Genomic DNA, 27,366 nt, shown 5'->3' with positions numbered 1-27,366 from the left:
TATTCTCCTTAAGAGTCCAATGCCTCTCTTTAATGCATATGCATCATGAGAACATCATTGGTAATATTTTAAATGAAATAATTTAATTCATTTTCAAGAATTATCAACACAATTGTTCTATTTTTGTGCATGCTAATAACTTATCTCTTTTCAATAAATATCAAACTTAATACTTATTTATTTGTGCATGGAATTAATTTATTTCTTTTCAAGAACATTAACACAATGTTTATGGCTATATGCACATAACAACTATTCTTATTGTGTCGACAAATCAAATGGCATCACTTTATTTTACTCTATTTTTCCTCTTTTAACCATAAACTTAGGTCACAATTTCCACACATTTGGAAAGGAATTTTTGAAAAAAAAAAGAAGTTTTTTTGGGAATGGGTTAATTGAAAAAAACTTCTCTCAGGATGTACAAAGGTGTCATGGTTTGGAAGATTTGAATGAATCTTTGCAGCCCATGTTTCCAGATTTAAATATTAAATAATTCTTATTTTTGTCATCAATTTTGAACACAACTAATTTTCAAATTGGAAAGAATCTTTTGGTGAGAACGAGCTGATTTTCAAAAAATTCTTTCAATTTTTACAAATATATCATAGTTTGGGAGATACAAAGATATATTTGGACCCTATTTTCCAATACTTCAGGAAATTCAGACAATTATTTAGCCATGAAATTTTTTTAAGAATTAAATTTCTCAAGTTTTTTCAAGGTAGATTTGCTTTTGCCTTATGGACAAAATATTGCTCATCCATAGGTTTTCTAAAACTATGACTTATTAGTTCTAGAACTCAAAAATATACCCACTTGGAAATACAATTTATTTAGACGGAAGAATATAAGTTATTCTCAAGAATTAAGAATTAATAATATTGAAATTATTCAACATTTGTACGATAGTTTTTATAGTAGCTTAGCTAGTGATACAAAGACGCTGTTGTGAATCTACACTAATTATATTTAATATTTATCTATTTAATTTTTAAAAAATCAAATTATATATATATATATATATATATATATATATATATATATATATATATATATTTTAATTTACATAATATTTTAATTTATTAAAAAAATATTAATTGAACTAATTATTTATAATTATAAATATTAATATAGATTTTATTTAATTTTAGATTTACTAAGTATTTAGGGTTTACAATTCTAAGGGTTAGCTCACTGTTGTTGAAAACACCTCACTATTAAGAGGTTACACAATCAATTCTCCTCAATACTCTTGGAGTTAGATTTTGTTAATGATACAAACATATTTTTGAGTATAAAAGTTTGAGAGAGATAACAATTATACCCAACCACAATTGATAACTCCAATTATTATCATAACATCAATCATATTTATATATGGAAAGATTTATTAATTAATTTAAATAAAAATATGAAATAATTATCATTGTTTTAATTTATATAATAAAATTATTTTTTTGCATTTTAGTATTCTCATTTCAAAATTGATTAAAAGCAATATTTTTATTGACATATATTATTATTATTATTTTAAATTTTTTATGTGATATAAATAAGATAAATTATGTCCATAATAATATTAAATAATTTTTTAATATAATATACATAATTTTTTAATATAATATACATATTTTTTTTAAATAACTAATTTTTAATTTAATTAATAGCAATAAAATTATCATATAATAACTTGAATTCAATAAACAATTTATTTTATTTATTTTTATTATTAATTTTTTTGATTCAATACACTATTAGAATATATATGATAATAGAATAAGTATACTATTACAATATTTCTTGCCCCGTAAATGAGCGAACAAAAAATATAAAATATCTGTCACTTAACAAAGTGTATATATACATATATAACTTAATTTTATATCCAAAACTCCAATCCATTTTTTCCCTACTAAATTAAAATTTAAAACTCCTCGTAACACAATTATATTTATTATTTTTAATAAAAAAATATATTAATCAGGATAATATATGAAATGCACATAAAAAAATAAAAACTCACTCTTTATTTATATCGATATGGAGAATCAAAAAATAATGTGAAAAATTATAAAAACAAAATTAAATATAAACTATTTGTTTGTACCAAGTAATATCAAAATCCCAATTGTAGACTTAAAACGAGGAGTTCCTTATTTGAGATCGTTTTACTTCTGAACAACAAACAACTGATAAGCCCTGCTTTCTATGATTGATTAATAATCAAACTATTCTGCATGATTGAAACAAAACGCTGGTGCAGTGATATCATACCCATAGCACGTGAACTGGTGCATTTACCACTAGAGATCTGTAACCACTGATTCACATTAGACCATGTAATTCCGATTCAAGGGTTTTCAATGCTGGGCGTGGCACGCAGAAGACCATCGTTACTCCGCTCTTGGTTTTCTTGGGAGGCAGAAATGAAATTGGGCAATACAAAATTTTGAGCCAATTACCCGGGCAAGCAATGAGGGGCTCGCCCCATCCAAAGTCCACTTGGTTAAATCCCAGCCACCTCCAGTCAGTGAGAAATGTATCGTCGACACACGGAGGGGCTAAAGTGATCTCTTGGCGTAAGCGTTTCATTTCAAGGAACGCGATGGCTGATCTCACGTACTCCTCATTTACAGCTAACTTTGCCTTCTTTATCAACTTTACAGCATGTGAAAGGGATCCATTAACAACCTCTTCCGCTGTACTGCTGTGTGTACATGCCACGTACTGACCATTGCCGTAGTATCCCTCTGCAAGAGGCGGGTCGAACGACCTCCTCACGTCGACTGGGAAGATAAACCTAACAACGTGATGAAAAGGAATTCCCAGAACCCTTGTTCTCGCTCGCCACGCGAACGCTGCCAAAACATCAAACGTTGTACAGTGCTCTTTCAGCTCCTCCACGATGGGCCGTTTTATCCTTTCCAAAGCATCCGAGTTGAGATAAAATGAGGCGAAGACCAGGTCCTCGGATTTCACAGTGGACAGCGGAGTATTAGGGTTAACGAAGTATCCACTTTCAAGGAGCTCGTGATGCTGAAAACGGACCAGATAGGGCTGCTGCGGTTTGAGATCTTCTCGCTGCCACACTGCTTCGATTGAAAGCTTCGTCTCTCCTCTAGCTATCTCTGCAAGTCCCATGAGAAACTGGACTGCCCCTCGTCCGTCACACAGACTATGGTTGATACTCACACCCACCACAAAGCCCCCGCAATTGAAGCTCGTGACCTATTTTTTCAAGATAAAAGCACCCATTGTGATCAGTCATTTCATTAAGATTTTTCCAGTAATTGCAAAGGGAAATCCAAGAGTATATGAAAATCAATTTACCTGCAAAATGAGAGGGGGAACTTCCTCGACTTCTACGGTGAGCGGAAACTGAAAGAGCAGTTGCTCGAATGACGATTTCAGCTCCTCGAATTCTCCCAGGATTGGAAGTGTGCTCTCCGTGTCCGCTTCAACGAAGAGAGCACCCTCTCCCGTGCACTCTACCTGAAGTTTACGACCGTCTTGTGTTCTCCTTACCCGGCCTGCGAGTGGGTAATAGTAAGACAAAAGTTGTGACAGTGCATCCTGAATAACCCTAGCTGGATTTGTGGCGGAGTAAATATTCTTGGAGCCATTACTGTATACAAGAAATACATCAAATCTCCTCCTTACAAGGAAATGGTCGTCCAGATTGGAAAGATAGAGGACGGTATTGGGAGAATGTTGGGAAGGTGGTACCAGGACAGACTCTATTACCTTTACAGGCAGGTGAACTTGGGAGCAATAAATATGACGGTTCTCCATTGACATATCCAGCTGCCCCTTCAACTTGACCTACTCCCTTTCTCAAAAGGCCCTGATCCAGTTAAATAGATGGAGATGACAAGTTTGTCATTGGTAGCGAACAAGTCGCGCGGGGCCGGAAGATTCGGGAGGAGGCTACATAATGATGCTCTCAAACAAAAGTCCAAACGCTTGGAATCTTCGAATTGCGTATCACATGCCTGAAAATAGATTAAAGTGCATCGTCGATTATACCTGAAATAGACATTCGAATTGTGTATCACATGCCCGAAAATACATTAAATTGCATCGTTGATTATAACTAAAATATATCTCGTTATGTAAGATATGAGTTCCCATAGTGTAGTGTCCTCGCACTCAATCATATATGTCTTTTTTTAATTCCCAAATATGATAACATGACTGTATTTGTGAATGTTGTCCGGCTATTACTTGTGGCGTTTCACTATTATATTTTTTTTTGTTGATGAAGTTATGTGGCTCATTGCACTCAATCATATATGTGTTTTTTGAGTCTCATGTGAACATATTTGTGAATGTTGCCTGGCTATTACTTGTGACGTTTCAGTGTTAACTTATGCATGTGTGGCTTAGCTTTTGTATTGAATCAAAGAGCTTCCAAGTTGTTCCATTTGGTGGTACTTCAACTCTATGTGTAGAAAAAATGTAATTTATAAGCTTTATTAGATTTTACGTTACAAAGGTGTATGTAGTTACATCATTATCTACTTAAAACTTATATGGACTTGTATTTTCTTTTGCAGTTAGTATTCCTCAAAATATAGGCAGTCGTCATAATTTGTAGTGATAGTTAGATCTTGGCTAGAATAACAACTTGTTCTAAGTCTCTTAGTTTCTCTATAGTTACTCTACAAAAATATCTATAAAAGCATTATAAACAAATATTGTAAATTCCAAGGTTTGAAAAATGCCTCAATCAAAACTAATATGTGAAAGTTATGCCCCCCATAAGTTTACCTACCTTATTGAACACCATGGTATGAGTGGCTATCACATTATCCCACATTACTCACAAATGTGGGTTTAGCAACATGTGGAATTTCAAGAATATTCTAAAAGATCTAAAACATTTTCACAATTAAGGCTTGAAGAAGTTAAATTCATAACCCTAGATGACTATTGGGTTATGTTAAATACCAAGTTATTATGAGGAAAATAGGTTCCATTCTTTCTCATTATACCCATTTCATAGTTGAGAAAAATATTTGAATGTGGTATTTTCAAAGCACAATAGAGCAGGAGTAGTATCTTGTAGTAGTCATTTATGCCATAATGTCAAAAGGTAATTAAATAAGAGTTCCCATTCCTCTGTATGTGCATTTTCATATTTGAAGCATACAGAGAAGAGGGTAGGCTTCCCCTTGTCGGTGGTTTTGTATGATGAATCTGGTGCTCAATTGTGTGGATGGTGTTTTCATATCATGTTCTTTTCATATCTTATTTCAATTATATTATAAATTTGAATAGAGTTAGTAATTAATTAATCTTGAACCTAAGGAAAATTGATCTAGATAATCTATGATTTTATAATATTACAATATCCATTGTGATGAACTATTCTAGTTGAATATCCATGATAGTTTAAAGGTTAGGATAAAAATATGGACTTTTATTTATTTTTTGATTGGCTAATATTCCTTTGAATGTAGGTAATATTTATAACTTATTGCAATAGTTATATGTTATAGTTATTTATGGGATTAAGAGATAATAAAATAAAACGTAATGATTACTAGCCATTCATTCATTCATCTTTTTTTTCTCTTTAGGTATTTTATATGGTGACATTGTTGTAAACATATCCATGGATATTGTCCAATGATTAATTTTAAGGTTTCACTCTTAATTTTCTACATGCATGATTGTTATTTTTTGAGAATCAAAGAGCTACAAGTTTGTTTTTCTTAGTGGCATTTCACATTTGGTTTTGAAACATAAAGATGGCCTTAAAGATATACTAGAACTCTAGTTACAAAAGTGTTTGTGGTTGCATCATTTCCTTGTTAAAATATAAATTTTTCCTTCATTTTTTGGGTGGATAGTTTTCATGTAGAAATAAATAGTCATGCTAACTTATAGTGGTATTTATACCTCCATAATAGTAATAGTTTTGTTGAAAATAACTAGGGTTTTGAAGAATCATGTTTTCAAGTAGTGTTCCTTTGATTCCTTGAAGAGTATAACATTCATCATAAAACTTGTGTTGGGAAACTTTACAAATGTGATAGTCAATGTTAAGGAATATTAGTACAATAGAGAGAAAAAATCTCAATTTCATGCCTCAATAGAATATAAATGTTCAAAAACTATGTTTGGATTTTGAAATTCTTTAAGACATGCGATATTACCAAAAGGACAATAATTTGTACTACAAATGTGAATAAGATTTTGATATGTTAACGTCTTAATCATTTTGTCGAGGCATATCCATTAGCATAGTAATGCTATCACTATATCTAGATCAATGTAGTGAGTTAAGATAAATGAACACCTTATGACAATATTCCTTGGTCTCTTTTAGAAATGTTTATCAAAGTTACAAAAAAATTGAATATTTTTCGATAACTTGGGTTTCATAGTTGATTTTTTTATTTTGTTAATAAATTCCTTGAATTAACAGTTAAGTCAATTTTTATACATGTTAAATTAAAGTTTTATTTTTATTTAAAAATGTGAATTTATCTTTTTATTATTTGGTAGATGTAACATCTCCTGGTAAACCTCCCATGAAAACACATAATATTATATTTTTTTTGTAGAATTTACCAACATGTAACTTTCCAAATTACTTATTCCATATTCCTTCACTAGCCATTAGGTTAAACCCTCATCATTTCATAAAGTAAACTTTAGGAATCGAATAGAAAGTCACATAACATAACAACCATGTTGCAATGTAATACCGTAAGCTTCCTAATGTAACCTTGCATCTTTTCATGGTTAGTTAATCACATACTTGATAATGTAAATGTCGCGTCATGCAAGGAATAAACATCATTATAATGGCACATTAGGCAAACACATCATTGAACATCGATATACCATATAAACCCCATAGGGTGAATAACAACAAATGCTTTATTTATATTAAACACTTGTGAGGGTGTTCACCCGTCACTTGATGGTTGTAATGGAGTTCATCCCTTGATCGTTTTCATAAAATATTACAAAGAAATATCATTTAAATACATCATAACTAGCTAGAAGCTATTACATTAATTATGATACAATTTACACACAAATCCTAAAAAATTATGTATTTGTGGTTTGGTGCTTCCTTGTAGTTGACATTCTTTTAATCTCCATGGAGCATTAATTCATTGTCTGCCATAATTTTAAACATAATTTATCCTTTGCATAAGTCATAATCCTTCCCTACCATTGCTACCATTAGCAAACTTTGATATCATGATTAGATAAATCATTAACCAATAAGTAATCTTTACTAGTGATGTTTGAAACATCTTTTCATGTGCGTGAATAAACTGCAACAAAGTATTGGGACATGCCTTCCTCTTTTAAAAACACCACACATGTGTTAATTAAAGATACATAACTACTAAAACCTGTTTATTTATTTCGACATATGTCTGGCTATGACACATGTCTATCAATCCATAACTCACATGTGTAAGGTAAACTACACAATGATAATGAAGACATGCTCACTTTTTCTTATTTCACGTGTATCAAAAGAAGGGAAATAGCTACAATCTAATTCTACCCACAAAACCTCCATGTTTATTACCCTCATTTCGCATAAGAAGAGGGAAAATATTTCCAAGATAAATATCACATTAACTATTTTCCCCTCGCATAGGCATATATTATTTTTCCAAAGGAAAACCACCACATTCTTTTAAAGGAAACTAACAAATTAGTTAAGATCTTCGTGCATGGAATTACTTAAACTTTATTAGAAGAAACATGCTCATTAGCTATTACTTTGTATATGCAATTTTGTACTCTTTTCTAAAAGAACTAATACACTATATATTATTTTTATGCATGTGAATGCATGTCCTTTTCCAAAATAAGACTAATGTAATAAATACTATTCTTGTGAATGCAATTGCATCTTATTTCCAACAATATTTTTTCCAAATGAAATCCATTCACAATAGCCATTGTACATGAACAATACATGCTCTATTCCAAAATACAGCTAGCATAATAGTTATTTTTCTTGCATGCAACTAGTTCTTTCCAAAAGAAATTAATATGATAACTATTCTTCTTGCATGAAAAACACATCTTTCTTTCCATGAACTTAGAAAAATAATTGTTATTTATGTGCATATAAGCGCATGTTCTTCTTTTCATGAAACTAGTAAAAATAATCTTATATTGTTTTAAAGAAATCTAGCTCAATAGTTGTTGCTTCATCGCATGCAAAATTTAGTTCATTTCAAGAAAAAATCACAGTCAACTCTTATGTTTTTGCATTCAAAAAATATTTCTTTATCTGGAATTCTACCACAATTAGCTATTCCTTTATGCGTATGTAAATATATATTGTTTCCAAGAATTCAAACACACTAGTCATTCTTTTTGTGCATTTAAATACATATTCTTTTTAAGAGAGTCTATAACTATTAGCTACTCTTTGTGCATGCATACATGTATTCCTTTTGCAAGAAATCTATCATTAATAATTATTTCCTTTCACCATAACTAAACACCACAAGAATTACCTATTCTTTTAACCAACAAGACATAGTTACTTATCTCTTAGTGTAGTATGACCTCTCTTTGCATGGTGCAGAGTATGTGGCTATTGTCAATCTTTGGTTATTATTTGACCTTAGTTTATTTCTTTTCCTTTTCCCTCAACTCTCCTTCAGGGCATCTACACATTCCTTATTTTCCCTGCATGTGAGACACACTTTCGGTGGCTCACACATTTTAGTATTGGAGGAGGTATGAGCTCCAAAAGAGAGCACTTGAGAGCTCCATTTATCATTTCTCAACTGGTTCCTGTGAAGTTTGACTGCAAATACTCAGAGAGTTGAGTCTTCTTATGGAACATAGGAAGAAAGGGGAAAAAGAAGCTATGGCAACCTCCAAACACAATGACAAACAAATTCATAATATTTTCATTCTTTACTCTTCTACTCTAGAATCTTCGAAGATGTGTAAAGCATCTACTACGAATGTATATCTGAGAGGAGGCTTCAAGTTTATAAAGACTATGAATTTACTGATCATTATTTTTACCATCAAGAAGATGATGGTGATGTCTCACAAAATAAATTCATATTATTTGATCATAAAAAGAGATTTAGCATCATTTGTACCCTACGAACTGAATATCCACTCCGAAATAAACAATGAAAGGGTGGTTATCAAGAACTGAACCCTAACTTAATCTTAGCCAAACCACTTGAATAAAATTGTCATATTAATCAATTACATGTCATTAAATCCATGATAGCTAATGTGTATTAAATTAATAATTTTTTACTCATGTAACTATTTGAGTTTCATACGAGACTTTAATGGGATTTATGATAGGGATCTTACATGCTCCCCCCCTTATAGAGAACATTGTCCTTATTGTTCATCTCCCACAAAAACTTTAACTTTTACTCATGATATAACAATCTAAACAGCCTAAAAGGGGATCCTTATTCTTCAAAATGAAGGATCTCATTTTCAAGAAATACCAATAAGCAAAAACAATTACGTTCTATCAATAATTATAAGAAAGAATATGAGATTTATTCTTTCAATCACTTATCTATTATTCAATTTAATAGAAACAAAAATAAAATCTCTATATTCACTTATTGTTACTTACCAATTAATCTTGGAAATGATGGTCACTTTATGAAAAAAATTAAATATAGGTGGTTTATTAGCTATGACAAGCACTTTAAGAGTGGTTTGACAACCCAACAACAAGCACGTAGGATGGTTTCATAGCCCCCATGGTAAACACCCTGTAATGTATGATAAAAAAATTCAATATAATCATAATATTCACACATTTTCCATTGATTATCTATGTGATGCCAAATCATATTTTGATCACAATACTTCCTCAAGTACTTAGAGAGTGTTAACCCTCTAATCATTAAAATGATAAATCATTGCACCAAGTGCACACTATAATGTTTTAGCCCCCAATAAATACATTCATAAGATTGATAATATAACACTACTACACCAAGGGCACTTTTGAGACATTTTTTTAAGACAAAAGAAATCTTTTGTCTCAAAAAATCATTTTTTATTTTAGTTATTTTACATTAAAAAATAATATCAATTGATTTGTCTTAAATATAAACTTTAAGACAAAAATAGGTTGAGACAAAAATATTTTAAGACAAAACTTTATAAATAAGACAAAAATATTTTAAGACAAAAGTAGTTTGAGACAAAAATATTTTAAGACAAAACTTTATATTTAAGACAAAAATAATTTAAGACGAAAATATTTTGAGACAAAACTTTATATTTAAGACAAAAGTAGTTTGAGACAAAAATTTGAAGACAAAACTTTATATTTAAGACAAAAATAGTTTAAGACAAAATTATTTTAAGACAAACACAATTTAAGACAAAATTATTTTAAGACAAAAGCATTTTGAGACAAAAATATTTTAAGACAAAACTTTATATTTAATACAATGACCACTTTAGATCAAACCTATGTTTAATACGATATTTCGCTTTCAATGAAAATGGAGGGTAGCGTTGAGTTTCAGGGTGATCTGCGCACATGTTCTGAACTGGAGCTCTCGTGCCCCTGCTTCCTCAGCCCCTGCGGCCCTTCGCAGGCCCCCTACCTGGCAGCCCCTACTACTGGGCTCTCAATCCTTCCCGGCATCCCCACAATCGGGCTCTGCCTCCCTCCTCCGGCCAATGCTACTGCTGGCACAGCGTCTGCGTCTGGGTTTTATGATCGCAAAGGAGCGTATCCGCCGCCATGAGTGCGCCTGGGGGTGGGGAGCATTCTCCCACCCCACCAATCTCTTCAAAAGAAGCATTCAGAAGATTGCTCTCGCAGAAAGGGAAGAAATGTTTGATTCCAGAAGTCTCGAAATTCATCAAAAAACTATAGGAAATTCCTGAGATCGCCCTGCTAGAAGACCCACTGATAAAAATCGCCCTAGCCCTAGCTGATAGAGGGTTGGTAGGATAATTTATGGGACACTGGCCCTTCACAAAAACAATAGATGAGTGGATCCAACGCAACTGGAGGCCCTAGTTGGAAAACAATGTGATCTGTTATGCTGTCGGAAGAGGGTATTTCATTTTCTAGTTCACCTCCAAAGAAGATCGAGATTTGGTTTTCAGAAACGGTCCATATTTTTGGGGAAATCAGGGTTTGTATCTTAATAAGTGGACCCACGACTTCGATCCCTCAATCGATACCCCTAAAGAGGTCCCAGTTTGGGTCCAGCTTCCCAATCTTCCGATCCATTGGTGGAGCTATCACACCTTGCAAAAGATTGGAAATGGCCTAGGCTATTTCATTGACAAAGTAGATAACAAGGGCCAATATACCTGCACAAGAATCTATGTGGAAGTTGATCTGGAAGCTGGACTGCCCAAAGTGGTAAAACTTACAATCGAAGAATGGCATCACTATCAAAAATTGGATTACGAGAAACTTCCTTTCAAGTGCAGAACTTGTCATGAACATGGACACTTCTGACGAAATTGCCCAAAAGCTCCAACCAGGGACAAAGTGGACGAAGAAGGATGGAAAGAAATCAAAAAGGGCAAGGTAGTCCCAAAATCAACTCAGAAGAAAAATTTTGGGCCATTGGTGAAGCCCCTACCTAAACCAAAAGCCAAAGAAGTTCCAAAAGAGGGTTCTTCCTCTCGGTTAAAGACAGATGCCATTGGAGCCCAAGAGGAACTAGAAGACCTATCAAAGAAAGTGAAAGAAGCAGAGACAAAGTCAACTCTTCCTTCATTAGAGGAAGAACAAGGGGAAAAAGAAGAAAACGAGAAGTGCATCAGTTTGGGCTCCGATTCTGAGGGAGATTCAAAAGATGGAGTCTTAGATTCAGACAGCTCGCAAGTCACTCCTATCAAGTCGGCCCGAAAGTCCAAGAAGAAATAGAGAGAGGAACAAAATTATCTGGATTTTCTTCAACGCTCTCAAAAAAATCTCAAAGGAATGATGAATACCAGATCTAGGCGCAAGCATGGTCAGGCTTCAAAAGGAGCCACAACCTTCTAAGCCAGTAAATAATGAAATACATCTCCTGGAATTGCAGAGGGTTAGGCAGCAGGTTGAAAGAAGAAGCTCTGAAATACATTGTAAGGATGTACTCGCCTGAAATCCTTCTCATCCAGGAGACAAAACTGGAGGACCTTCTACTCCTCCAAGCAAGCAAAGCATTCTGGCATAAAGGCCAAGGGAGAGCAGTCAGTGCCAGAGGCACCTCTGGAGGGATTGCCTCCTTTTGGGACAGCTCCAAATATGATCTGATTCACGAAGAATGTTGCCCCCATTGGCTACTCACTAAGCTCCTCCATAAAGAATCTGGCCACCAAGTAAGTATGTTCAATCTTTATGCTCCGGTCTTACCATCTGAGAAAAAAATTTGTTGGGACTCGCTCCAGTCCTATCTTTTCTTGCACAACCCAGAAAATATTATTATTGTAGGTGATCTGAATGTTACGCTAGCTGCAGAAGAGAAAAAGGGGGGCTCGCTGGTCAGGGACCCAGCTAGAGAATGGGTTGAAGACCTCATTTTAGATTGGGAATTGGAGGATATCAAGCCCACATCTGGGAAATTCACTTGGTCAAACAAAAGGATAGGCCTCGGCCACATTGCTGCTCATCTGGATAGATTTCTAGTCCAATCCTCCTTCTTGACTTGTGGTCTAATGGCCACCTCTAAAATTCTACCGAACTACACCTCTGACCATAAACCCATTCTGCTTAAGCTCTCCTTCGATGGAAATCTTGGCCCCATTCCCTTTAGATTCAGTTCTCTATGGATTCATCAAGAAGGATTCCAGGAGGTGGTCTCCGAGGCCTGGAACCGACAAGTTCAAGGATCCCCTTTCTTTGTGTGGGAAGAAAAAATGAGGAGACTTAAAAGGGAGCTCAAGGAGTGGGCTAAAAGGTTGAAAACGCCCACCGCCAAAAGAAAGGAGATGCATGACAGTTTAGCAGGCCATCAATTAACAATGGAGAATTCCGATGTAACTCAAATCCTTCTTCAAAAAGAAGTAGAGCTACAAAAAGATCTCCATAGAGCAAGTAGGGATGAAGAAGAGTCCTAGAGACATAAGTCCAGAAATCTTTGGTTACTGACCAGAGACAAAAATACAAGCTACTTCCAGAAGCAAGCTAAAGCACACAAGCACTTCAAAACAGTGAATGAAATTCACTATCAGAACATTGTGGTTAAAGATTCTGAAGGCATAAAGTGAGCAGCCCACTCCTTCTTCAAAGATCTTTACTCTACCCCAGAAGACCCTCCTATCGATTCTCAAGCCTATCCGATTGATCTTATTCCTCACTATGTTCACGATTCCGACAATATTATGTTGACTGCTCCGATCAGTATGAATGAGATTAAAAAATCTTTGGATTGCATGGATCCAGATAAAGCCCCGAGACCTGATGGTTTCATTGCAAGGTTCTACCTGACTTGCTAGCCTACAATTAAAAAACACCTTCTGAGAATGATCCGTAAATCTCAGACCTACACCAAGATTGGAGGCAGTACCAACTCGACCTTCCTTGCCTTGATTCCAAAAGACAAAGGCGCCACCAATTTCAGTAAATTCAGGCCCATCTCTTTGTGTAATACAAGTTATAAGTTGATTACAAAAATAATAGCCAACCGTATTAAGAAAATTCTTCCGGTCATCATCCCTGAAAACCGAGAATTCATAAAAGGGAGAAAGATTCTTGACAATACTGTGCTGGTGCAAGAAGCAATTCATTCAAGCTGTCATCGAAAAGAGAAAGGCATGGTGATTAAGCTAGATTTGACAAATGCCTTTGACAGGGTGAGACATGATTTCCTGTTTTCTGTGATGGAGAAATTTGGCTTCTCAAAAGTTCTCATAACTTGGGTGAAAGCCTGCATTGCCTCCCCTTGGATAGCGCCTCTGGTTAATGGTCGTTCAATGGAATTTTTCCAGGCCTTGAGGGGGCTAAGACAAGGTTTCCCTTTGTCCTCGCTTCTTTATGCCATTCAAGCTTCAATGCTGAGCTTCCAGCTAGACTACTGTCAATAGATCCAAACTCTGTCAGGCCTGAGAATGGCTCACAATGTTAAAGACATAAATCATGCCCAGTTTTCTGATGATACATTATTGCTTGGAGGAGCTAGCATAAATTCTGCTAGAACCTTCAAGAAGGAGCTGGACATTTATAGGGAGGTTTTAGGTAGCAAGATTAACTATTTAAAAAGCACGATCTATGGCTGGAAATACTCAATCAAAGATTTGACAGACATAGCAAGGCTATTAGAAATGGAAAGAACCCTGACCTAGGAGTCATTTAAGTATCTTGGGATCCCAATCTTCAAATCAAATCCTAAGGTAGCTCACTAGATGCCCTTGCTAGACAAGCTAAAACTCAGAATACAAGCTTGGGGAGCCTCATGGTTGAATAATGTTGGGAAGGTAATCCTTATGAAATCTATTCTCATAAGTCTCCTAGTTTATCAGAACTCCATTCTACTAGCCCCTAAAACCTTTATTAGTAAAGTGGATGGTCTCCTGAGAAGATTTCTGTGGGAGGGAGGGAAAAATAATGAAAGAAGGCTCCATTTAGTTAATTGGGACACTATTAAGAAGCCATTCTTGGAAGGAGGTCTCCAAATGCGGGATCTGGCAGCCCAAAATCTTGCTCTAGGCTCCAAGCTCCTTTGGAACATTGTTTCTGGGAATCCTAGTTGGAGCAAGAGAGTTTTGTGGAAAAAATATTTTCATGGGCAGCGTTTGAGGTGCTTAGACCAGCCTCCTAGAATTTCCAAAGGATCACCAGTTTTCAAACTCTGTCTCACAGCTTTGAAACTTTTCAGTCATAAGCTTTATTGGATCCCAGGTAATGGGAAAAAAATAAAAATTTGGGAAGATTTGATTCTTGGAGATTAGCCCTTGAATCAGATGGCAGAACTGGAAAATATCAGAGCTTGGCTTCAGGCCAACAATCTGGAAACCCTTTGGGACATCTCTAATTGGACAAATGATGCAGAAATTCTATGCGATGGTTGGAATTTGGGGGAGGTCCCTCATTGGCTGGATGGTGAAGCCAATTTATTGTTGGATTTGCTCCAAGGAAAATCTCCCTTAAATGCCTCTTCTAAGGACGAAAGAGGGTGGGGTTCTCTTTCAAGCTCTTACTCAGCAGCAGAAGGTTACAAAAGTATGATGGCTGTCCCTAGCATCCCCCCAAAGCCAACTCAATGGAAATTTATTTGGTCTTTTCTTGCTCCCCAAAATTGACTTCTTTTGCTGGACTCTGGCACATAAAAGTATCCTCACTAGAGATAACCTAAGGAAGCATGGAATGGAAGGTCCCTCCAAGTGCCCTCTTTGTGCATCGAATGAAGAAATGGCTAACTACCTGTTCTTATTGTGCCCCTTTTCTCAAGAAGTTTGGAAGGGTGTCTTGATGTTAGGACCTGACAAAATAGAGCTTCTAGGAAATATTCTGGACCTGCTAAGAAACTAGGCCAAGTTATCCCTGTTCAGTCTCTCCAAAAAAATCCTTCTCAAGACTGGCTAGATGTGGATCCCCAAATTCACATGCTGGAAACTGTGGTTGGAGAGGAACAACAGAATATTTAGGGAGGAGAGTTGTAACCCGGTCAGAATTATCACTAAGATCAAAGCTCTGTTGGGGGAGGCCTTAGAAACCAAACCCACCATAAGAAATGGCATGATTCTGGACAACGAGGAAGATCAATGGTTAAAAGAACTTGTTCCAAATCATCAGAATAGATCCATTCCTCCTACTAAAGCCCCTTCTCATTGGGAAATTCGTCTGGAAGAACAGGAATTCATCAAATGGAGATTTGCTTTGGATGATCACTACCTATTCTTCGATGGGGCCTCTAAAGGTAACCCAGGAAAGGCGAGTAGCGGGGGAGTTATCTTAAGCCCGGGTGGCTCAACTGAGCTGCGCTTTGCATGGGGTCTGGGGCATGAAACAAACAACAGAGCAGAGGCTCTTGCTCTGTGGCAGGGTCTAAATCTGGCTATCAAGAGGAATATCCTATCCATCTTAGTCTTTGGAGACTCCAGACTAATTATACAGGCTATGAACTCTCAAAAGATCCCTTCTCAAGTGCAGTTAGCCCCCATCCTCAAAAAAATCAGACTATTCTTGCCCAAGTTGCACAAAATCTCCTTCTATCATGTTCTGAGGAAGTTAAACTCACAGGCGGACTTGGTAGCCAACCTAGGCTCTCTTAGGAGCAGGAGATCTCTGTTAGTAAATGATGTTGAATCGGACTACATCATTCCTTAATTCTGGAGTTGTCTGGGCCTCTGTTCCTTTGAGCATTTCGCTGATTCAGATTCTCCAGGCTTTGGGACCGAACCATTTTGAGTTGGCTGCTGTTAGGAAACGTGGACTCATCCACAAGGGAAAATTTAGAATGCAATCATCACATTTTCGATCTCTGTTCATCATTGGAACTCACTGTTGCATCTGGGTAGGTGCTGGGGAGTTCACGAGGGCCTCTTCAAGGCCAATTTACTGCTCTTGGTATTCTTGAACACTATATAACACTCCGCAAGACATTTCAAAAATAAAACGCAGTGATTCTTGGGATGATCCGGCACTCCGGTGCGTTGGATCTCCTCTTTGCAAGCTAGGAAGCAGAGCTACGTCACGGAAAGCAAAAGCAGTGGACTTTCAAGGCACCATTCTGAAACCAAATCAATTTCTTTTTCAAGCCTCTATCTACATTCAAAGTGTGACTCATTCAATGGACTATTCAAAAGCAAAATCTTCTTTCCCCACTGATTGTAACAAGGAAATATAGAGTTTCAGTGTTAAAGTCCTCGACAATTTATTTGCCTAATTTTAAATAAAAACTAATTGTTTATGTCAAAAAAAAAAAGAAAATGGAGAGCGGAGTGCTTAGGTTTGACGCTGCTCTACAACTGGCAGACCTTCACAGACTGCATCGTTGTGCCATTAACCTTCAGCCATATGGCAGCTACAGCACAATAAGGAACATCTATCATGCAATGGAACCCCCTTAGGGGGAGGGCATGATGCCTCCCCCCGTTGATATGGAAAACGGCTTACGAAAGACTGAAAATGTCAGGATGGACCATCTAGAAGATACAACAACAGAGAATGAAAATATGCCAATGAATAACAACACAAATGAAGAACCACGAGTGATGTCAAACACCTGCAAGCCAGTAACAGTTGACAGACCCAAAATCGAGCTCCCAAGTTAGCACTTCAACACTCAGATCCAGTTTATGAGGGATCATCCTTTGATAGGAAATTTCATAGGCTTTTGGCCAACTAAGAAAGCTTTGCACGGCTGGATCGCAACCAAATGGAAGCCAAAAGGGCATATAACACTGCAGTTAGGGCCTAAGGGCTTCTTTACTGCCATTTTCAATTGTCTAGAGGACCGGAACAAGGTATTGGATGGAGGACCACATTTCTTCAACGCAGTAGGGCTATACCTAAGAGGATGGATCGAGTGCTTTAACCCGGACAAAGAAGATCTGAGCTGGGCCCCGGTGTGGTTGTGCCTTTATTCTCTTCCTCTGGAGTATTGGGATGAAGACTCTTTGTGAGACATAATTTGGGAATGGTTCAGGTGAATTCATCAAAGTGGCAGAGGAGACAAAGCTGAAGCAATACACCTCCTATGCGTGGATCTGTGTATACATGCACCTCAACAAAGCTCTCCCGGACATGGTAAGCCTCTACCATGATGATTATGAATGGTTACAAATAATAGATTACAAGCATGTACCATTCCGCTGTCGAAAATGCCACGCCCTGGGCCATTTATTCACGAGACTGTCCCTCCAATATGAAATCCACGACCACCCTTTCAATGGAAAAATCCGACTCAGATGGGTTCACAAAAGTTCCCAATCGCAAAAAGACCCATAGAAAGCCCTCTACCTCAGTCAAAAAACCTGTCACCAAAACCTCCTTGCCTTCAACAAGCAACAACTTTGAAATCCTGCTCCAGCCAAAGGTTTATATTTTAGATAATCAGAAACAACATGAAGCCATTCCTAAGACTTCCGCCCATTTTGCTCCATCAAGCTCAAAGAAAGCCCTCACTTCTAAGCAACCCGCGGACACCAAAACGCCCTCTCCTAGTAACATGCAGAAAAGGACTGCTCATGGTATGGAGTTAGATAGCACTCAGATGCAGCTCACGATTGTAGATGATACAGAGGCAGAGCAGGAAACAATACAACACATGGAAGAGGAACCAGAGAGCTTCAACATCGAAGATCTAGATATATTGGGACTTGAACAGGCTTGTAAGAAAAGGGAATATGACAAAATTCCTGAGCGACAGCTAGAGAACTTAGAAGTAATTCTCTCAAGAGCACAGAAGCAAACATCATTAGGTGTCCAAACTGGTAGTCAGTGGGATGGAAGAAATATCTTCAAAGACAACAGGAAACAAGGACAAAAAACCAATCCTTAGAGAACCATCTGCATAGGGGAGATGCTGGTGGAATTTGGGAGATACTCCAAGCTCACCAAATACTATAATCCCCTTCCCAATCGTGAATCATGAAGCTCATATCATGGAACATCAGAGGGCTCAACAACTCGGGGAAGGGACAATTAATAAAGAACATGCTACAACAAGAAAAGCCTCAAATTCTCTTGTTGTAGGAGACCAAGTGTAATTCCACAACGTTGGATTAGATCCTTGCCAAAGCATGGCAAGGAAGCAAAGAAGTGGCGGTGGAAGCCATGGGAGCCTCAGGAGGGCTAGCCATCATTTGGGATGATAGAGCTATAACACTTACCAACATACATGCCAGTAAGTACTTTATTCAGGTCAAGTTTCATTTAACAGGGACAAATGTTCATGGACACTTAACTAATGTCTACTTCCCCCAGGAGGCAATAAACAAAGTAGACACACTGAACACCCTAACTTATATCAACTCAGAAAGATCCCACCCACTTTGGATCACAGGAGGGGACTTCAACATGATTACAATATTGGAGGAAAAAAGAGGAGGACGGATCAAGCTACACTGTGAAAGAACGCATTTCAAAAACTACATTCATAACAACAGGCTTATATATATGGAATTCAACAATGGCATTTATACTTGGAACAACAAGCATGCAGATGCCCACCAAATTGCATCTCGGTTAGACAGATTCCTGATCTCTGATAATGCAATACATCTTGGCGGGGATCTCTTGGCCTCTATATTGCCACTCTCTGGCTCAGACCATTGGCCTATTAGGCTTCACTGGCAAATATTGGGAGACAATTTTCATAGGCCCTTTCGCTTTGAAGCCTTTTGGCTGAATCACCTCGATTTTCATAACCTGATAACAGAGACATGGAGAAATTTCACACCACCAAAAGGCGCAAAAATGTACAAGCTCCAACAAAAGCTAAAACATATCAAGGAAAAAATAAAGTAGTGGAATCACTTTACCTTCGGCAATATCTTTCAGGCGCAAAAAACTCTTGAACAAGAAATGCAAAAATTACAGCAGAGAATCATAGCTGAAGGCAGATCTAAAACCATAGCAAAACAGGAACGTCAACTACAAACGTAGATCTCAGAAAGAGAAAGACAGGCAGAGATTCTTTGGAGACAAAAATCAAGGATCCGATGGCTTAAAGAGGGTGAACACAATACAAAGTTCTTCCCCCATACCACTATCCAATGGAGAATGCACAACAACATTACTCTCCTCCAAAATCGACAAGGGGAACATCTAGAGAAGCATGAAGATACAGAACAGGAACTCCTCACCCACTTTCGGAGGGTGCATCAGGAAATGGAGACTGATCAGCTACCAGCTATAGAGAAGATCATCAAGATTATTCCTAAGATCGTAACTGAGGAACATAATCAAATACTCCTCAGGTCTATTTCTTTACACGAAATGGAGACAGCTATGCGACAGCTCAAAGTTGGGAAAGCACTCAGACTAGATGGCTTCACTTCGGACTTCTTTCACAACTTCTGGGATCTAATCAAGGAGGAATTCTAGCAAGTAATCGAGGAGTCCAGAGTTAACAGATGGATGCTACCATCCTTGAAAGCAACCTTCATCACCCTCATCCCTAAGGAGGAGAACAGCCAGACTCCGACAAATTCTGACCTATTGCACTATGCAATGTATTGTATAAAATTGTCTCCAAAGTGATCGCCACATGCCTCAAGCCCCTGCTTCCTCTTCTTATATCACTAGAGCAATCAGGTTACGTGGAAGGGAGGCAAATCACCGATGGCATAATTCTCACCCATGAAATCATTCACTCCCTAAAGCAAACCAAAAAGGCAGGTATGCTCCTAAAAATCGACCTCTAAAAAGCTTTCGATACTTTAAGCTGGAAATATATTCAAAAAATATTGATAGCCTTTGGCTTTACCCCCCCTGGGTAAGATGGATTATGAGTCTCATCACTTCTACCTTTTTCTCAATTCTTGTCAACGGGACCCACTCCACCCCCTTCCACCCGTCCAGAGGTATCCGACAAGGGGACCCTCTCTCACCCTTTCTATTTGTTATTATGGTGGAAGGTCTTGGACGTTACATCAAAGATGCCCTTCAAAACCAGCAATTATGAGGCGATAGTAAAAAAAAGGTAAAGGTAAAGGATTAGGGGTCTATCTACTGGCATTCATTGAGTTGTTGGTTTACCATGGTTGTGAAGTGATATTCAACAAAGGAAAAGCATTCCTGAGACACATAGACACAGGGTGGGTGAAGCAAATCGGGCTTCATGTGAAGAACCTGTATAAGCTAGATGTGGAAGAATGTGCTACATTAAGCACTAAGGTGGAGAAAGTGAAGGCCGCGATGTCGATGAACTTTGGCACAAAATACTTGGTCATTTGTATCATGGTACCTCGAATATTATAGAACAAATAACTACTCGCCTCTCTAAAGGAGCACTTCAGCAATAGTATATATGCAAAGGTTGTACATTACAAAAGTACATAAAATCCACATTCCATGATCAGGACAACAAAGCACATGCAGTCCTAGAAAGGATCCACTATGATGTTTATGGACCTTTCTCGAAAACCTACACTGTCAGACACAAATATTTTGTCACTTTTATTGATGACTTCTCACGGAAGTGTTGGATCTTCTTCACATGGAATAAAGATGAGACATTCTCTGAGTTCGTAGAATTCAAGACACTAATTGAAAACGAAGCTAGCAATAAGGTGAAGGCTCTACTGTAGAGGCTGCAACACCCTCCAAAATTTTGGCCTGCACTTAAATTTCAGAGCCTACTATGGATATTGTGATCAATCATTCCTTAGTCACTTATTGGTAAGTTGATGATCTCAAGCTCCCCTTTTCGATCTTAAGAGTCATTTATGCTTTTATCTTTACATAGAATGTGTCATCTTTGGGCATGGGGGTAATCACTTGTCATGCAAAGGGAGGTTTGTTTTGCTTCAAGGGGAAATATTTATGAGAATGAGACATGTTTAACACTCATTTCACACACTCTTACAGAAGTGTTGCCTTTATCCTCCCAAAGTCTATAATCAAAGCCGCACTTTCCGTAAGCTGCCACAAAGGTTGTTGCATTAAGTGAAGTATGTGTTATATGTTCTGGACAGTCTATGTTGTATCGATAAGTTTTCAAGTGTGTGATCATAGTGAAGTTTTATCACTATTCACATAAGTTCCATTGATCCCACACTTAGCTAAATTTCGGAGTTTCCTTAGCAACCTAGCCTCATCCAACTTTCCTGAACTACACACTTCACATATGTAACCCTCAAGCTTTTTAGTTTCTTGTTCAAACTGTGGAATGCGAAGAAATCCCAACCTCCCTTAACATTCAAAAATGCGCAGTGGTTTCCTCCAGTGTCCTCCCCTCAGCCAGAACCCACTGTCTCCAAAAACTGTGTAGTTTTGTCCCTTGACTACCCAGTCTGCCTTGCAACCTGAAATTGCATAGATGTGTCCTCCTAGGGTCTCGTCCCAAGTAGGGCCACGAAGAAAGATGACATGATAGATGACTCTCAAGGAGTTGAGGAGAAAAATAAGCAGACCAAGAAATCCAAGGTATGATAGAATATTAGGACTGCATGAAGACTCCATTTGATGCATAACCCTTTGGAGGCTAGGTATGGAAAACAAAGCACATATTTTGTAATAAACCTCTTAATGTATCTTAAAAGTTTGCTTGTCATTGTCATATCATTCCATCTTCAATGAAATTCATGGTTGCAAGAACTGAAAGTCATTCCATGTGTTTGATCTACGTGTCTTGCTCCCTTTCACTTGTTTATTACATAGCTTAGAAGATGAAGAGTATTACCACTTGTTTATTTAAGCTACCAAGGCTGTGACCAACATGATCTTATGAATAACCAGGCATGATGCAAGGCATCCTAAGTGGGATGAAAGATGTTTGAGGATATGTATGTAGTCAATACACTCCTCTGCATTACTCCTTTGCATTAATCCTTGCTTTGTATCTTGCATGTACCCTCACTTCTTGTCAAATTTGGCTGCCTGTTGCCAATAGTGTCTTAGCTCTTTCCTGACAAAGAAGGTGAATGAATTTCCTTCAACCTGATTTCTTCAAGGCTCCTCATAGAAATTATAGAGCTAAGAGAAGGAGATGTGGAATCTCACTATCAAACTCTTGAAAATACTTTGCATGTTTGAATATATTTTAACAATTAAGCTACCACTCAACAACATTGTCAATCTTGGAAGACTCAAGAAAGATCACATCTCTAGATATTATAAACTTCTTATTCACTTCATCATAGAGATGGTATGCTTTGGAGGTATGAGTACCCAAAGAAGATACATTTGTGACTGCTTGCACTGAGTTTTTTTATCTGTTCCTTAGGTATGAAGGCATAATATGAGGAACCAAAAACCCTGAGATGCCTCACCGAAGGAATGTGGCCATACCACATTTCATAGGAGTCTTGTTTCTAATAGCAAGAGTTGGACACCTATTATTTATATACACAACACATACAACCACATCAGTGAAAAACCATATGAACTTAACATGTGAACTATGCCAAGTTCATAGTGAAAGTAATACATTCCAATGAACTATGTGTTGAAAAATGCAGCAAGAAATTCTCAATTTGATTTTTCCTTTATTAAATTGAAAAAATTCAAATTTCCACATCAACGGACAACTTGGATGATGTTAACTTGTGTTACATGGCTTGTGTCACCTAGTTTACTCAATAAATTCGAGTTGGAGGAGTTAGAGTTCAGTTTTGCATATGTGATTGCTAACTTGTGGCAATAAAGGTCAATTATCTCACGTTGTTGTCAGTTAAACTAGTTCTAACTTTTGGAGGAACTAGTGGAAGGTCATTTAAGCACTGGGACTTCAGTCAAACTCGGTGATCATCTAGTTCACTAATCAATCAACCCAAAATAGTTGGGGCATGAAGAGAAGTCAAGTCCCCTAAAATTGGTGGAGATTTGAAGGTAGTTTTAATTTCTTGTAGCTCACACAGTTGCAAGAACTTGCTATAACCATAGTGAATGAGGTAGCTTGATTAGGAGGTTCTTGTGAAATTAGAGAGCAAATTATTGTTGGTAGCATTAATAGCCTACCAGTAATTTGTTTTGCACCACACTTCAATGTTTTGGGCATGGTTTTTGAGGGTGGATATTTTTTTTTTTAATGCGACCATGGTCATGCACGTTCTCACTAAGTATCTTGGGAGGTCTGTAATAGTTACTTGCATGCACATCCTCACTAAATATCTTTTGGGATGTCTATACTAGGTCCTTGTAAATTTCTGTTTGCCAAGGCTTAACTACTTATGATCTTAGGTGCTCACAACAATTCGATAGTTTATGGAACTTTCCAAATCACCATCCCTGAAAGGATCCAACAAAAGGATTCCTGAAAGGATTCACATTTTCCCTAAAGATTTTACTAATTTCCCTTAAGTATTAAGGTCTTTGAAAATCAAAGGGGCTTAGAGCATTTCTTTGACTTCTGGAGGGACCGAACCCTCGACCCAATGATTTAAAAGCCTTATTACTCAAAACCATCCATCAATAATTCATTTCATTTCATAAAGTTTCCTAAGTGAAAAGACCTATTTTACTTAGGAAATACATAATATCACTTGAAAACCCACTTTTCCCACTTTAGCCTAAGTTTCTATGTGAATTTTTAACATTGGCTTAGCACTTATTTTCATTCTATTTCATATTATTTCTAACAATTATTATATAAATTTCAAAAAATTAACCCTTCCCGTAATATGTAAATATATTAAACCCTGACTTTTTATATATATGCTGCCCTGGTCGAATACAACTATATTCATAGTTTAAACAGGAATTAATAAGTTTATTCGAAACTTATTAAGAACCTTCCCGCCACACTAAGGGATAAATTAACCATCCGGGTTAATTAATAACCATTACCCTGACCAATCGTAATGTGCCCGATACAATTAAATAAGCGTTAATTATATTGGGCCCGTTGCATAACTCCCCACCATGTCCCACACTCGTCCACCATCCCATCTCTGCCTTCCCATCCAACAGTCTACAATGATATCGCGACTACCCTTCCCACCTCGCTTTAACTCGCGATTGCCTGGTGGTTTTCCACCGTACCCTAGCCACACGTCGCCCGTTCCATATGCTCACTCGCCCCCGGCCCGAAACCACCCAGCCCCAAAAGCAGTGTGGGGTAAACCGCTTACCACCCTCTGCGTAACGACAAAACGTCCCATCACACTGATGTCATTTGCCCAATAAATGCCAAAAAGTCCCGCCAAACTGAATTTTGTTAAATAAAACGATAAAAATGTCATTTTCGCTGTAGTCTTCTGCGTCCCGAGCTCCCATGCAAAAGAACGTCAGAGTCCACTGCTTCAATGTCTCAACCACCACCTGACCCAAAAGACTTCAGCACGAGCTCCGCAGCCTGTTAGCCAACCTGCCATTGTATGTTCTTCCTCGTTAACACAGGTATTTACCCAGTTTACCCTGCAACCCTGCAATTTCAGTTATCCACTGAGAATTCTATTAGAGAAAGCCGAATTCAAGGTAAAAACAGTTTGTAGCTGCCATAAGCGACCCCAAAACTGCTATTTAGTCCATTTTTTCCACAGAAAGCCTGAATTCCAGTTTGAATACACAAGAACCAAATATGGAAACCCCCATAGCCCTGAATGTCACGCCCATGAACGCACCCCACAAAGACTTAGATTATCTACCCCTGGCCGACAAAGATTTTCAAATAAAGGATTTATCTAGTAATAAGAACCATCTTCAGGTCTTCTGCCAAGTCAGGGATAGCTATTGAAACAACTCTGATATTTTTGGATTATGGGAATCTAATCTTCCCATGTATTTCCTTCCCCCAGTCCATGTTTTCACAGAGTTAATTCATCATTGTTGTGCTAATTATGATCCCATTCATAGAGCTATTATGTCCCCACACCAAACTATCATTTTTCCCATAACTACTAAATCCATCAATGAAATGCTGCAGTTTCACCCCAGTCAGTCCCTCACCCCTATTTCCATGGGATATTTACTTGAAAAAGCATCTCAGTTGCCCCAATCAGAAATAAGCCAGTTGCTCAAAACTTCATCTTACTAGAGCACCAACCTAAGGGCCCACCTCCTTATCTGCAGACCTTTTTCACTGAAACTGGCAGACTCATTGTTGACATGATATCCCTGATCATGGGATTTAAATCTAGTGAATTTGTTGATGACATCACCCTGGTTTTATTATCAATCTTTACTCCTAGACAACCCCCTGCTGTCAAATATGACTTTGCCACCTATATTTCCAACAGAATCCATGACCAGTTCCTGAATTTGGAAAGAGAGGGAGTTTTCAAATATACCTCTTTCATATACCATCTTTTCTTATATCATCAGCCAGATAGCTTTCCTTTCCCTATCAGGAAATTGGACTCAAAAGGAAATCGAAGGTCTGTGATCTTTTGGAGCTCAGTCTTCCATAATACTTGTGATTCCCCTTATACCTATAATGAATTCATTGATTGGTGTGTACATCCAGCATCCACTCTATTGATAGGAGCTCCCCCTCCTAGGATCACTGGTGACATGAAGAAGATTTTACAGCTCTCTAAATAGTACAGGATAGGTGACTGGTACTTGTACCAAAATCACACAGAAATCAGAATGTATGGGTGTGAACTTTTCCCTTTCAAGTTGCCTAAATATGTGCCAATGAGATTGTTTGCACTAGAGTATTTTAGACAGATCATAAATGCAGACTTAGTCCATTGTTGTAATGCAAAAAAGAAATATCAACTAAGGATTAGGAACCAACTAGGCCCTTTTGTCATCAATTCTAGAGATGCATGGCAAGAAGCTGAAAAGATTTTAGAAGACCACCTTAAATTGAAGAAGAGTTTTTGGTGGGTGCCATATGACCCAAATAGTTTCATATGTGACAGGAGGATTAAAAACAGGCTATCAATTTATATACATCATAGGATCCCAGAAATTGAACAGTTTGCAAATCAGGATGAATGGGTAGAAGGGACCTTAATAGAAGAGATTAGTGAGTAGGAAAAGATGGAAAATTCTATGAAAGATCTTGAAAAAACCTTTGACCTGGACTATTTTGGGCAGGTATTCTTTGAGCTATCTCAAGGGCTAGGAAAAGGTGTAACCACTGTTGAAACTTCTCAACAGTCTCTACAGGGAGCTAACATACCAGAAACATAGTCATCCAAAGGAAAAGAAGTAGAGATCACATAATAGCATACACTATCAAATCGGCCTGAAACTTCTAAAGGACAGAGTCAAGTGAAAATTCCTCCAGCCCAAACTAAAGCAGTCGAAATTCTAGCATTACAAACTCCCCTAAATGAGGAAAGAAATAGAAAGAGAGACAGAGAAACCACCACCCCTGCCAGTAGACCCACTGAACAGCCTGGAACCAAGAGAGAAACACTCAATCCTCTATCAGAAGAGGAGATAATGGAAGAGACTACAGACAACCATAAAGAAGAAAGAGAAGTCAGCCATCAAACTATTCCATTAGGGGAAACATCCATTAGCTCACAGAGGCAAGAGATAGAAAAACAACAAAGTTTAGAAGATCATCACAAAGATTCAGGAAAAGAAGCCTTGGATATCAAAAAGACATTCACAGAGATAAAAGCCAGAAATGATCCTGTGAGAATTCAAATTTAAAATGAGTATTTGAAAATTCCCCCCACAAACTAGCAGAGATTAATGTCATCTTATGACATTAACGAGGGGAAAATGATAATGAGTTACTTCAAGCCAAAGGTGCAACAACCCCAGTTAGCAGCAGATTACATCAGAACAAATTTGGAGATATTAGCCAAGGATATTCATCTGATGGAACAAATTGAACTTCATAAGCA

At 37.3% G+C, this 27,366-nt stretch overlaps 1 protein-coding gene across 1 annotated transcript; it reads right to left on the bottom strand.

Moving 5' to 3' along the window:
• Positions 1-2,059: 2,059 nt before the first annotated feature.
• Positions 2,060-3,802, bottom strand: LOC149255046 (taxadien-5-alpha-ol O-acetyltransferase-like). The gene is made up of 2 exons (XM_089457159.1): positions 3,334-3,802; positions 2,060-3,231 (listed from the first exon to the last, which is right to left on the bottom strand). The coding sequence occupies exons 1-2, from the start codon at positions 3,799-3,801 to the stop codon at positions 2,329-2,331; spliced, it is 1,371 nt and encodes a 456-aa protein (XP_089313285.1). The 5' UTR covers position 3,802; the 3' UTR covers positions 2,060-2,328.
• Between the last annotated feature and the right edge of the window lie 23,564 nt (positions 3,803-27,366).

Source organism: Pinus tabuliformis, chromosome 7, assembly GCF_031772625.1.
Source record: "Pinus tabuliformis cultivar Carrire ecotype Pingquan chromosome 7, CPIR1, whole genome shotgun sequence".
In the NCBI taxonomy this organism is placed as follows: domain Eukaryota; kingdom Viridiplantae; phylum Streptophyta; class Pinopsida; order Pinales; family Pinaceae; genus Pinus; species Pinus tabuliformis.
Note: the sequence above shows the minus strand (reverse complement) of the source record. Positions and strands in the feature narration are given on the sequence as shown.

Excerpts from the sequence above, each read along its gene's own strand:
- LOC149255046 (XM_089457159.1), bottom strand. The coding sequence starts at position 3,801 with ATGTCAATGGAGAACCGTCATATTTATTGCTCCCAAGTTCACCTGCCT. Across the intron at positions 3,232-3,333 it reads TTCCCCCTCTCATTTTGCAG|GTCACGAGCTTCAATTGCGG; the intron begins GTAAATTGATTT and ends TTGAAAAAATAG.